Below are 12,791 nucleotides of genomic sequence, written 5' to 3' on the forward strand. Positions count from 1 at the left end.
CTAAAAAATATAATACATAATTAACCCATTTAAAGATTATGTAATACTGAATATTACACATTAAATGAAGGATATGAGTAGGAAAATAGTTGCTTTGATTAATCTATATATATATATATATATATATATATATATATATATATATATGTATATATATATATATATGGCATTGACCAAAATATACTACATTCGAACTGATAGACATTTTATCTCATGTAAAAAAAGTAGTAAATAGTAACAGATTAATATGACAGTGGATAAACTAAATACTTTGAAAACTCACATTTAACTAAACATAGGTCAGCATATCAAGCAAACTAAAAACTAATTAAAGTCAGGACTAGACTAATACCAAGAAAAAAATTCCTAAATAAGGTTTTAGCTTTCTACGCAAAAAAATAGAATTACTAGAAGATCCCTTGATGAAGGAAACAACGTAAGTTGTGACACTGGAAGACGGCACAAGAAACAAGTAGTCATATCTCTAGAAATCACTGAATCCACCAATGAAATAATCGAAGATAAACATGCTCATGCTCATGCTCATATTCACTAACTTAAATTCCCAAAACTGTAAAAGAATACAGAAGAAGCAGATTTAGAACAACATATCTCATATCACTTCAAAAGAAGGAATCGACCAGCAGACACAAATTGAAATATGAGGTTATATCTCCTTCCACAGATAGGGATCTTCACACGAATTAGAGTTGGCAATGTTTTCTTTCAAATTATAGTGATCTTACCCAGACTTTGTTCTTGCCATGACAGCCCCATAAAATTAGTTTAGTTTAACCCAAAAAGAGGATGATTTTCATTCAATCTCAAATATTGACAGTTTTGGTCTACTTCCGAAATGCCTGCTGTCTTAAGTGACAATACTTATCTTCAGTAACCTGGGATTTCCCCTTCCTCTAATTCCTCGTCTCTCAAGAAGTTATCACCAAAATATGGGGGATTATCTGTTACTACTTCATTCCCTCCACTATAAACACCATCCAAACACAGAAAATCATCAGGATCTATTTCCCCCATAAGGTCCAAATATGCATCTTTGATTTCCTGCTGGAAATCAAATTTATCATCCTGAGAAAGATTCTCTGGAATTACATCAGTCGGATGGTCCTTGGTTTCTGCACTAGCAGCCTGATGCTTCTCAGTAGGAAAAGGTTCTAAAGTTTTGGTTGCTACCACTTGCATTGACCTATCTTGGTGATAACCTTCTTCCGCAGATGTAATATCATCCTTATTAATCTGAGAATGATGGGAAGACTGAGAAGTTCTGCAATGCTTAAGATCCATAACCTGCGTGTCCAAAGGCATCTCACCCTCTTCAAATTTCTCTTCCCTGAACAAAATACCCTTTGGGCTTGGGATACCACTAGCAGAAACTGGAGCTTCTTCACTCCTAGAAATCGACTTTGCATCTTTCTCAACTTCAAAATCATACTTATGTGAAGGAAGAAAAACATAAATCACAGGGTACTCCACAATCACAGTGTTCTGCAATTGTTGACCTATGGGAGCTCTGATGTTCAGCTTACGGTATGGTGACTTGGTTCCCTGTGAAGAAGAACAAACAAAAAAAAAGATAAAACTTTCAAATATTGGTTAAGAATTACCATCACTGATCACAGCACTGAGAATCTGAGATTGCAATACCTTTGCATTCTTCCGAATGAAAAAACTCAAATCATCCAAACTTATATCACAAAATTGCCTCAGCTGATTATTCCATGGGCTAGGTGCTAGATGCTTCTCAATTACAGAAGAAATGCTTCCATATTCATCTACACTGAAAAAAACATTAAGTCTCAGTTTACAATTTTTAAGAAATATTAGAGCATGGAAGTTAAAATCCCAAAGTAAAGCAATCATGACTCAATATGATATCCAAAAATTGTTGTTCCATTGATGCCATCTGAAAATTTGCAGATACTACCAACTAAAGAGACTCCTCTTTGGATCCAAGAAGACCCTGATGGCCCTAATCAATCAAAAACAAAACAAAAAAAATGTTGAACTCACCCATGGTCAAATAAGACAATTTCCGTCGAATGAAATCTCCACTCCACAGTCCAATAAATACAATTATTCCTGAACAAAAAAGAAATTGGAAAATTATGGTGGCATTCCAATATCAGCTAGTAAATTCAGATTCTGATATAAAATTCCAGTAGATAATTATCCAAGACATGCAAAGGACTAACATACTTCAAAAGATCATTTATAAATAACAAAAAAAATCAAATCAAATAGCCATACTAAGAGTCACTTATTTGACCAATAATTCATTCCCCACATGGTATATGTAAAGGAAACAAAGGTAAGCAAATATATAATTTACCATCTCAGTTATGCAAACAAGGACAACAATCATAGACTCCATAAGATGCATAACCAAACTGAAATTAAAACTTTCAGCCACTATCATTCTCTGAGGAACTATATCACTACTTACAGTATAATTCCTATTCTTTATGCCAGCTGATAACTTTAACTCCCTCTCCTGTTAGTCTAAACAATCATGTCCTAAGCCATGAATAGGCGTAGATTAATGCATATAATATACTTACTTCTGATTGTAGCGGGACTGGTTTTTGTCTCTCTTGGACATGCCAAGTGGGAGGCTCAGCAGCCGAGTCCTCCGTCGATTTGCCGCATTCCTTAACATCCGAAGCCTCGTTGGCAGATGAAATCTGTAATTGCTCCCGAACCCAGTAATCAACCGATGAGCCGATTCCGTTACCCTCTTCGTCTCCTCCAACAAGTCGTAATCTTTACTCACCGAGGCGAATCGAAAAGGGAATAGAGACCAAGTTAGCGATAATAGGAAAGGTTACAGAAGAATCAGAACCGAATCAGAGAAGAGGCATCGACCAGAGAATAGGAGCTTGTCATCGAATTGGGAGAGGGGCACGAACTCGGTTCGATTCCGCTTTCCGGTGCAGCTGGTGCGCTCCTTGTGAGACTTGACGCAGGGAAGGCTGCAAGTAAGGATCGAGCAACCGGGGCAACGGTACTTCCATGGATTCGAGCCACACTCCACGCAGAGAGAGGACCTTTTAGGGTTAGGGTTTGGAGGGGATTCCGGTCCGCCCATAGTAGATGTCGTAGCAGAGAGCAGTTCGAGGGCTTTTAGGGTTCCTCCTTGGGGTTTTATGGAAGAAGCCGCCCGGGTTATTACGCGTCGGAGCCCATGCGATTACAAAGCAGGTACGCTCTTGGGCATATGTGATAGGGTATGTTATTTATTTCTGACTTCCGGATGATCCTGATTTGCTCGTATATACTACTCCTCGAGTACTCTTTAACATTGTGAGATAACTCTATTTCACCCAATGAAAACACGCCGAGTCTCTTGTCTTGTCAGTTGACTACGTTAAATTAAATGCTCCGCAGGATCTCGTTGCGCTATTTTTAAAGCACGCGCGGCCCGTTCTATTCTCCGTCCATCTTCCCTCCCCTCCCCTCCGTCTTCCTCTCCAAGATGGCCGCCGCGTATCGTGCTCCGCCGCCCTGCTTATCGTGCCCCGCTCCCGCGGCAAGGGGGACGGTGGCCTCCGTTCCGCCGTTCCGCCTCCGGAATTCGTTTCCACACGGGCTTCGTGGTCCGGGGATTCGAACCCCCTCGAACTTTTCCTCGGTCTCTGTAGCAAGAAGGCGGGATGCTCGTAAGCTCTGCCCCCCCGCTTAAAAAATTCGTTCTTTGTTGTGATCATTAGTAGACATATAATGGTGATGGTTTACATGCTTTTTTTCGTGCGAGTTCGAGATGGTATTGGCTGTATTCTTTTAAGTTTCAGTTTCTGTAGTATATGGAATTCGAAAGTTGATCTTTTTTTGATAATTAGGGTTTCCCATAATTTTGTTTTGGGGGGAAATGCAAAGATATGGCTGCATGCCATCACAATTTTGGAATGCATTGTCAATTTGATGCATTAGAAGTTGTGAGCCAGAGTTGGCATCATCATCTGGGTGGGAAGCTGATGGATGCACGAGGTCGGAAAAGGGAATTGGAAGCCGCTGTATTGGATGTGGTTGATGACAACCATCTTTGCTTTCTTGTCCAGAACGTAACCGAGCTGTTTAGAGACAGAACCAACAAAGTCGGTAGAACTGGGATGTATATAGGCAAAGGATTGATAACTAGGAAATGCTAAAATAGAAGAGTTGAACATTTATCACATCTTGAGGGGACAAGGCCAAATTGAATTTCTGTGGTTTAGAAAATCTCGTATTTGAAAGAAATAAAAAATTATTAGCTTGCACTATGTTCAAGGAAAATCCATTTTTTTTCCACCCATGGTGTTGCTAAGATCCTCAAGTGAGAGCTTTGTATGAACTGAATGACATTTCATATGCTCCACCTCGTATCCCGTCAATGAAGATGTAATTGGGTACCAACTTTTTGTTTTGATATTAGTTGATTGGAAAATCATGTTGCTATATGATATTAACCATCATATGATGAAAGATCATTTTGAAATGCTACCCTTTTCTTTGTTGTTGGTGTTATTATGTTCTATTTTAATTTACTGTCTTGGAGGCACTCACATTGATTGGAGAAAACATTTGTATTTGTAGGTTTATAGTTTTGCTAGTTTACTATAAATCATGGTCGAAATACAAGAAAAATTAATTCAGTTTACACTTGAACTATCTTCAGATTTTGAATGCTGTAACTACATATGACCTGCTGTACCTGGTATACCCGGGATAGGATCAGAGGACATAGGTAAACATATGTAAACCAAGAACTGGCATTAGAGTTGGTGTTGTTATCTGTATTGCAAGTCAGAAATGGTTACCATCTTTCACCCGGTAGTTTCCATACATATCATAGCACCGGAAGAGTTTGCACAACTTGACATTTCTGTGATGAAAGCTGCTATGAACCTATTGTTTCCTTCCCCTGAGTTCATCTGACCTAATGTGTTCACATGAGAAGTGCCTCTTTTTTTAGGTCAAATTTCTTTGTCATCACTATTAACACCTGCATATCTAGTGCTCCTTTCCTATTTTTGGATATTTTTGTTTTCAATTGCTTAAGTAATTTAATCGACCTACTTAGGCCTCTGTCTTTACCTTTGTCCTCCCCATCCTTAAGTTACTTTATGTCATGGATGATTTATCACTTCTTATTTCTTCCAATGTTTTAGAAAACATAGGTCTTTCATATATGGAAGGCTTTCCTTTGTCTTATGATACACCCCTGTGATACCCAGATAGGTATATTCAATTTGATTCTCTTCGCATCTACACTTGGGGTGTTCTACACTTGGGGTGTATTGTTATCATCTGACTATTGACAACCGTATAATAAATTTGCCTACTAAAGATGATTTGACTGCTAAATGTGAGCTGATTGAACAATACTGGCTGTCTATTTAGCTCTCTCAGTAATCGTCATGACATGGAAGGAGCAAAAAGGGAAAAATAATAATAGTATTAAAATGTTGGGAACCAATGTGTTCTTGTACATCTTATAGGATGCTCCAATGAGGCATCATACACCGGCTTAACTAGCAAATTCCTATTCATTTTATGAAGCTGATGCTGTGGAACTTTTTAGTGTCGCTGTGACCATTATTGCCGACACCTATAAGTCAAAGGTCATTTGTTTCGGTTTATAATTAGCAAGTTTATTCAATGACAATGTTACCACCTTTCAGCTGGCATTTCTAATAATTGATTTATCTCGTTCATTTTAATAGCTGAAACAATCACTGCATCTGCCTGGGACGTCACTGTTCTTCAAAACGGTTTGCCTGTTCTCGTCGAATTTTGGGCATCATGGTGTGGACCGTGCAAGATGGTCGACCGCTTGCTCGACGAAATAGCACGAGACTACGCTGGAAGAATCAAAATTTACAAGCTGGATGCAGATGACTATCCACAAATTGCAGCTTTTGAAGGCATCGATCGAGTCCCCACAGTTCTGCTGTTCAAGAATGGGGAGAAGCTGAAGAGTTTAACTGGTACAATGCCCAAGTCTCTGTATGTGGAAGCAATTGAGCAGTTGTTATCTCACTGAGGAATGCAAAGATGCATAGCTCAAGCTGGATTTATTTGTTTGTATGTAGTAATGTATTCTTATACTTCCCTAGCAACATTCAAGCGAGAACAAAAGGAGAAGCATAATAAGCTATTGGTGTTTCAATTTTTGCTAGGATACTAGATGAAAACAAGGCTTGTATTTTGAGTTCCCTGAAGAACTTGTAATTTGATGTGATTTAAGAATTCCTACTGATTTGATTATTTCTCGTGATTAGAATTACTGATTGAAAGTGATATTGATAAACCCTGAAACACATGTAAAACAGCACAATCTCGGCTATTTTGCTAATGTATGCAGTTTCATCTGATCTGATGCTTTCCCATTTTTTTGCCTTTCTGAAGGAATTTTGTCAAACTTATTAAACTACTATCAATTGCACATATTAAGATAAAGAAGGATTTTTGTGATTAGAGGTTTAATTTTTCCTCCTATAAATATATATATATATATATATATATATATATATATATATATATATGTATATATAGTCCAAGAAAACACTCACAAAAGATACCAAAAAAATCACAAAATTAATTCAAGAGATAAGAAGCATTTGTATAGATAAATAAAGCAACAGTGTCTCTCACGTGGAAATAGATTTTGTCTAAGCCCTTCTCTTTATTCACTTCAAGACAGACGATAAGCAGAAAGGACGCAGAACAAGCTAGAAGAAGACCGGACTGAACAAAGGACAACCACGGGTACGATAGGATGTGCTACTTAGAAGCACCGCGTGCAGAGAGAAGAGCAAGCATGCTTTGCTACGTGGTGGCCGGCCGGCGGCACTTGCGAGCTCAACCTTTCATGCTGTTAAGCACCATCCTTATCTTCGCCGCCGAGCTGGATCCGGCCCAGGGCTTCAGGGGGTAGATGACCAGATCGCCGTCATGGCGGAGAGCCATGATGTACTTCTTCTGAGTAGAGAAGTAACCGGAGCCAAAGAGCCGGTGTTTGATGTTGTTAACCACGTAGCCGAGGTAGAGTTCCCCGTCCTTCCTCAGCTCCGCCATGCAGATGGCGTCCGATGGCATCTCTGTTTGCGTCTCCCACATGACCTGATTATTGCCACCCACTATTTTGAGGTTGCACTTGTTCTCGAGGACCAGCCTGTGTTCCCCGTACTGCAGGATGTTCATGTTCATGTTACCATTATGGGTGTAGGTTCTCAAGCCGACGGCGTCGCCTCCTTTGACCGTTTCAGTGCCATGGAGCTTCCCTCGCTCGGTCGGCGTCAGACCTCCGGTCGAGGAGAACATCGCCGGGCCGTAGATGTTAGCGAACTCATTGGCGACTGCCAAGGCGTAGCGGCCCATGGGTGTGGGCATGGATGTGACGTTTCCGACGTTGCTGGGGAATCCGGCCGGCCACACGTTGATGGTTCCCCTGTTGTCCACCCAGAGCACGCAAGACTGGGAGCTCGTATGGGGCACACCACCGTATATGGTTTCAGGGTTTCTTGAGTGACGAAGGTCAAGGAGTATGCTGCAGTTGGCTCCCAGTGACAAGTCGTTTGTGCCGTCGTTGAGATGATGGCCGCTCCACATGCCCTGCAGCGACGGTTCGGAGTAGATGGAGTTCACGTAGCCCCATACTGCCGGGCTGTGGAGGAGGAGTAGGAGGCCGAATGTGGAGAAGAAGAGGGGGAGGAGATGGGCCATTGGGGTGAGTTGATTCTTGCCGTCTGTGTTCTCAGCTTGCCTTGCGGCGGTCTGTCTTCCCCATTGATGATCCTTTTATATGCGACTCATTCTTTTACTGTCTGCCTCACCGAAACCATAAAAGATGAATTTGACGAGCAAGAAAATGGCGACCGCTAACGTGCATGCATGACAAATTACGTGTCCTTAAAAGTCTTGATATCCGTAAGGAACCATATCATCACTAATAAGATTCCTAGGTTTTCATTCCAAAGCAACAACATGTAAGAGAAAGACTATTACTCCTCCTCGGACGGTCATGCATTTGTTTACTCGTCATATCCATGTCCCTATGATTTTGGCTGGCATCATAGGTAAGGACGCATCACATGAATACGTGTTCCTTATCGTCACTACAAACTGATCTGGATGAAACGAGTCTCGCATATTCTCGAAGCATTGAGTTTGTAGTGACAGAATACAGAATGAGCGGAGGAGGAACTGAGAAGATTGTAATGAGAGAGGAAGAGGATGATCAATATGAAACCAAGACCAGTGCAGTGTCTACAAAATATTCACAGCCGTCAATATTAATTGATGTCTTTTCCACTCCAGAATTCAGATATGATGTTTTGGGTTCGGATATCAGAGGGACAAGAGATATGACAAGTAAACAAATGCACGCCGTCCGAAAATAAAAGCAGAGAGAAGACGGTCATAGTGACGGTGAACAGAGAACAATCCTTATCGTACTGGAACATTCAAACCGGAGCCAAGAAGGAAGAAGATGCCCATATATAGAGAGAGATTTGGGGGTGGCAAGTGTTGAACTAAGAAGCACAAAGGTTTTGAGCCATCTTTACGTGCTCGATCAATGGAAACGCCAACTCTTGTCACGACTTCCTTGCTCCTCCTCCTCCCCTTCCTCGTCTTCCTCCCAGCCTTCTCGGACACCGACGTCGCCCTCTTCTCTGATGGCCAAGCCACACTCTCCACCGGCCAAATCCTGGTGAACGGCGAAAACAGGGTGACCATAAACAATGACTGTCGGCTTGACCTGAGACGCGCCGATGGCTCGAGGTGGACGTCGATGCGACGCGAGGCCAACACCAAATGCAACGCCCGGATCAATAAGAGGGGGGAGGTGATCATTAGAACTGAGGACGGCCGGGTCGTCGACGTGCTCGGCGACGTGGGGGATGTTGGGAGCTACGCCCTCGTCCTCACCCCCGAAGGCCATCTCAAAACATTCGGCCCCACCATCTGGGCCGGTGATCTTACAGCCGCCGCCGCCACCTCCGCACCCTACCATTGCAGCAGGCTGGGTTCCGAAGCCGACCCGGGCTACATCTTATACTCGTCAGACCGTTCCATCGATGTCTCGGAATCGGGGACGTTGCTCAAGAACGACAAGTACAGGCTAATCCTAGACTCCAGCGACTGCGACCTCAGCGTCATCAACGAGGAGAGCCGTCCCCACCACCTGAAGGTGGTGAACCGAGTTCCGACGACCAGAGACAGCACCACCACCTGCGAGGTTAAGCTGACGCCCGAAGGCGAGCTGCTTACGGCACTCTACACCGTGAACTCCGAGAAGTACGGCATAGATCCGGTGTGGCATCGTGTGTTTGGCACTGGTGTGACGACCGTCCAGCCCACGGGGTTCATCGCTGCACTCTTGGACACCGGCGAGCTCCGGATTTACCCGCTCAAATCGCGAATCGACTCGAATTCGGGAGCGAGCGGTGTCTGAGTCGGCCCTGCGCGAGCTACCTACTTTATCGCTTCATCAATCTACCACGTATGTGTAAGTTTGTGTTTGGTGATCGCCCGCGTTCATGCATGGTAAGCCGCCGATAGGCGTCGAGTGGCCTCCTCCTCCTCCTCCATGGTACGTACTAGTAATAAAAGAGGGGCCTTCAGTATGCATGTAGTCTACGCTAAGTAAGTAACGTCAACCTCTTCCCATGCAATCCCACCTTCATCATTACTTACCGCTTAAAAAAATAGAATTATATGGGCGAATTTTTTTTTTCCAAAAAAATCTTTTTATTATTATTTTTACTTCATTACAGAATACCTAAAAACTAACATAATTAAAGAAGCTCAATTAAATGAATCAATTTGTTGCCACGCTCGAAATGATGCAATCAACTCAATATATACATATAGTGTGGTTTCTTGAACGATTACTACCTCCATGGCTTCTTGTGCTGAGTCCAATCGCTAACAACGCCGATCCCAACACGCTATGGCGAACAGAACCATCACTTGCATCAGTTGAGGTGCCCAACTCTGCTAGCGGAAAAGGTTTGAGCCTACTATCCCATGTACAACTTCTCACAGAGGAGAAGCGAACACGACAAGGCAACAAGCAGAAGCATCAAAGGATTGAAGACGGTGGCATGCAGCGGACCTTTCTTCAAATAGTTGAAATTAGATAAAATAAAAAGATTTATATTTATATTTAAATAAATAGATGAGGTAAAAGATTTATTGGGATATGATAGATTTTCTTATTATTTTTTTTAAAAAAAAATTATATTTTTATTTTTTAGTCAATATAAATAAGTGCTTTGGATTAATCAAAATCATTGCAAATTGAATGTACTCCTAATTCTTTCTATTATTCCTTTCTCATTCTCACTAAGTTCTATAGAAAAGTCATGGTTCGAAGAAGATCAAAATGAGTACATCGATTAAAAAGAAAAGACTAGTAGATCAAAAAAAAAAAAGAAAAAAAAAAAGCAAGAAGATGGTAAGCATTGGAGTGAGTGTTGCTAATCAACTTCTTCTTATTTTTAAGAGTAAAATTATCCATTTTAGGCTGTTAAGATTATAACTTTATTTATCTCACAAGGATTATGGAATTTAATAGAATATAGTTTTATTAAGTACAATATATAAGATCCTAATATTACTAAAGATAAAAAAAATCAAATAAATATAAATATACAGAATGATGCAAGAGCTCTCTATATGCTACAACAAGCAATTGATGATACCCTATTTCCTGAATCATGATGGCATCAACATTAATAAAATCTTAAAACATATTAAAAATTCTATTTGGAGCCACCAAAAAAATGTAAAATTTTTAAAACTTCAAATTCTTTGACATGAATTCAAAACTCTTATAATGAAATATTCTAAATCTATTATTGATTTCTTCTTAAAAGTTTTTTCTATTATGAACCAAGTGAGATCTTATGATGAAAATCTAAATGATTTACAAAGTTTTTTCTATCATGAATTCAAACTATAGTAGAAAAGATTTTACAAAGTTTATCTCTAAAATTGGATATGATTTATATCGTTATCGAAGAAGCTAAAGATACAAGTATGTTATCTATTGATGAATTAATTGACTCCTTTTTAATTAATGAAAACAAGTAAACATATTTTCATATGAAACTTTAGAACATATTCCAATAGATAAAAAAAAAACTAAAAAAATTTAAAAATTAGATCTCAAGGGAAAGGTCAAAATGGTGAAGGTTGTGGACGATCTAACACTCAAGACAAAGGACGAGATCAATCAAATAAGAGTAAGAGAAACTCCAATGAAGGTAACAAATAAACAAATCAATGTTTTTGTTGCAAAAAAATAGAACATATTGAAAAAGATTATTTGTACAAAAATAAAAATCTAAATGTTTCTCTATGTTTTTATTATAAAAAAATATGATCATCTTGAAAAAGATTATTAGAATAAAAATTAAATAAATTATCATGAGAAAAATAATAATAAAAAAGGATGAATAAAATATTTTCTTTATAACATCTGATGAAAAATATTCTACATAACAATCACATGACATAGGATAAAAGTTTATTCCAAATATTTAATGATTCAATCAGATTTATAGTGTAGATAGAAAATAAAAATAAGGTTCAAATAGAAGGTAAAGGATAAGTTGTTATGAACATCAAATCTAGTAAAAAATTTATTGATCATATGATTTTTATTTCTGATTTAAAACAAAATCTCATTAGTATAGGACAACTAATGAGAAAAAGATATTATGCTATTTTTGATGATAAAAAAATACTTGATTTATAATGAGAAAATAAAAAAAAATTGATAACGATTGTGAGGATGACAAAAAAATAAAGTGTTTCTCTTATTATTTTTGAATTTCTCGTTTCATGCTACTGTTAATGATGAATCAATATTATGGCATAAAAACTATCATCATTTGAATTTGTGGTTCTATACAAACTATCTCATTTATCTCAAATCCTATAAAATTTAAATTGATAAGAAAATACCTCAAAACAAAACTAAAGTTGATGAAAAGTTATGATAAGAGTGATCAGGAGTCACAAGAAGCGAAAATTTTCTGATTTTGTTTCATCTATCACTAGTAAATCTGTTACAAAAACTGCCAAAAAGGAGAACACCTGATAAAAATATGGATGACAGCTTTGAATAAAGTTTTGATGATGAATATTCAAAAGGGCAACAAGTTTCTAAGCATCAAAAAAACAATAGTAAGTTTGATGAGTCTTCTAAGGAAAGTGAATATGAGCGACCAAAGAAGGTTAAAGATACAAAAATGATAGATGCGATACCGAAAATTAGCTTATCGATATCTTCACAAAAGCTTTGGCAAAAAAAAAAATTATTCCAAAGATAACTTCAAGTTACAACGGTTTGAATTAAGAGGGTATGTTAAGATTAATTCAAATAGTTAAGATTTGATAAAATAAAAGATTAAAAAAAATTAGATTTAAATAAATAGATGAGGGTAAAAGATTTATTATGATATGATAATTTTTTTTAAGAAAAAATTATACTCTATCTTCTAGTCAATACAAATAAGTACTCTTGGATTAATCTAAAATACTGTAGATTGAACTGATTTCACTCCTAATTTCTTCTACTGCTCTCTTTGTAACACTTGTTGATGCACCATCCCAGCAGTGTGAAGGCTATCCCTGTAGTGCCACAGCATAGCATCTTTAACATGCAGAAGACATGGAGAAGGGTTATTACAGCGTGAAGGACTGTGATCAATCTCGTACTTGATCGGTGTGTAAATTGGGAAGACTGGATGCACTGCACAGACCTTTCTATGAAGCAGGCGAGA

The 12,791-nt window shown here is 38.8% G+C and overlaps 3 protein-coding genes across 3 annotated transcripts; 1 reads left to right on the plus strand and 2 right to left on the minus strand.

Annotated features, from left to right (window-relative positions):
- Positions 1–512: 512 nt before the first annotated feature.
- On the minus strand, positions 513–3,200 carry LOC103971214 (uncharacterized). Its single transcript, XM_009385180.3, has 5 exons — positions 2,881–3,200; positions 2,577–2,778; positions 2,029–2,097; positions 1,663–1,795; positions 513–1,563 (listed from the first exon to the last, which is right to left on the minus strand). Exons 1-5 carry the CDS (start codon positions 3,101–3,103, stop codon positions 889–891), a joined length of 1,302 nt encoding a protein of 433 aa, XP_009383455.2. The 5' UTR covers positions 3,104–3,200; the 3' UTR covers positions 513–888.
- A 258-nt stretch (positions 3,201–3,458) lies between these two features.
- On the plus strand, positions 3,459–6,254 carry LOC103971284 (thioredoxin M3, chloroplastic-like). Its single transcript, XM_009385276.3, has 2 exons — positions 3,459–3,674; positions 5,718–6,254. The coding sequence occupies exons 1-2, from the start codon at positions 3,491–3,493 to the stop codon at positions 6,035–6,037; spliced, it is 504 nt and encodes a 167-aa protein (XP_009383551.2). The 5' UTR covers positions 3,459–3,490; the 3' UTR covers positions 6,038–6,254.
- A 601-nt stretch (positions 6,255–6,855) lies between these two features.
- LOC108951687 (uncharacterized) lies at positions 6,856–7,719 on the minus strand. Its single transcript, XM_018820413.2, has one exon. The coding sequence runs from the start codon at positions 7,717–7,719 to the stop codon at positions 6,856–6,858; it is 864 nt and encodes a 287-aa protein (XP_018675958.2).
- Positions 7,720–12,791: the final 5,072 nt, after the last annotated feature.

The sequence above is a fragment of the Musa acuminata genome, chromosome BXJ1-11 (assembly GCF_036884655.1).
Source record: "Musa acuminata AAA Group cultivar baxijiao chromosome BXJ1-11, Cavendish_Baxijiao_AAA, whole genome shotgun sequence".
NCBI lineage: Eukaryota > Viridiplantae > Streptophyta > Magnoliopsida > Zingiberales > Musaceae > Musa > Musa acuminata.

Coding starts and splice junctions, on each gene's coding strand:
- LOC108951687 (XM_018820413.2), bottom strand. CDS start 7,719: ATGGCCCATCTCCTCCCCCTCTTCTTCTCCACATTCGGCCTCCTACTC.
- LOC103971284 (XM_009385276.3), top strand. CDS start 3,491: ATGGCCGCCGCGTATCGTGCTCCGCCGCCCTGCTTATCGTGCCCCGCT. Junction 3,675..5,717: donor AGCAAGAAGGCGGGATGCTC/GTAAGCTCTGCC, acceptor TCATTTTAATAG/CTGAAACAATCACTGCATCT.
- LOC103971214 (XM_009385180.3), bottom strand. CDS start 3,103: ATGGGCGGACCGGAATCCCCTCCAAACCCTAACCCTAAAAGGTCCTCT. Junction 2,098..2,576: donor CAGTCCCGCTACAATCAGAA/GTAAGTATATTA, acceptor TTTTTTGTTCAG/GAATAATTGTATTTATTGGA. Junction 1,796..2,028: donor ATTGTCTTATTTGACCATGG/GTGAGTTCAACA, acceptor TGTTTTTTTCAG/TGTAGATGAATATGGAAGCA.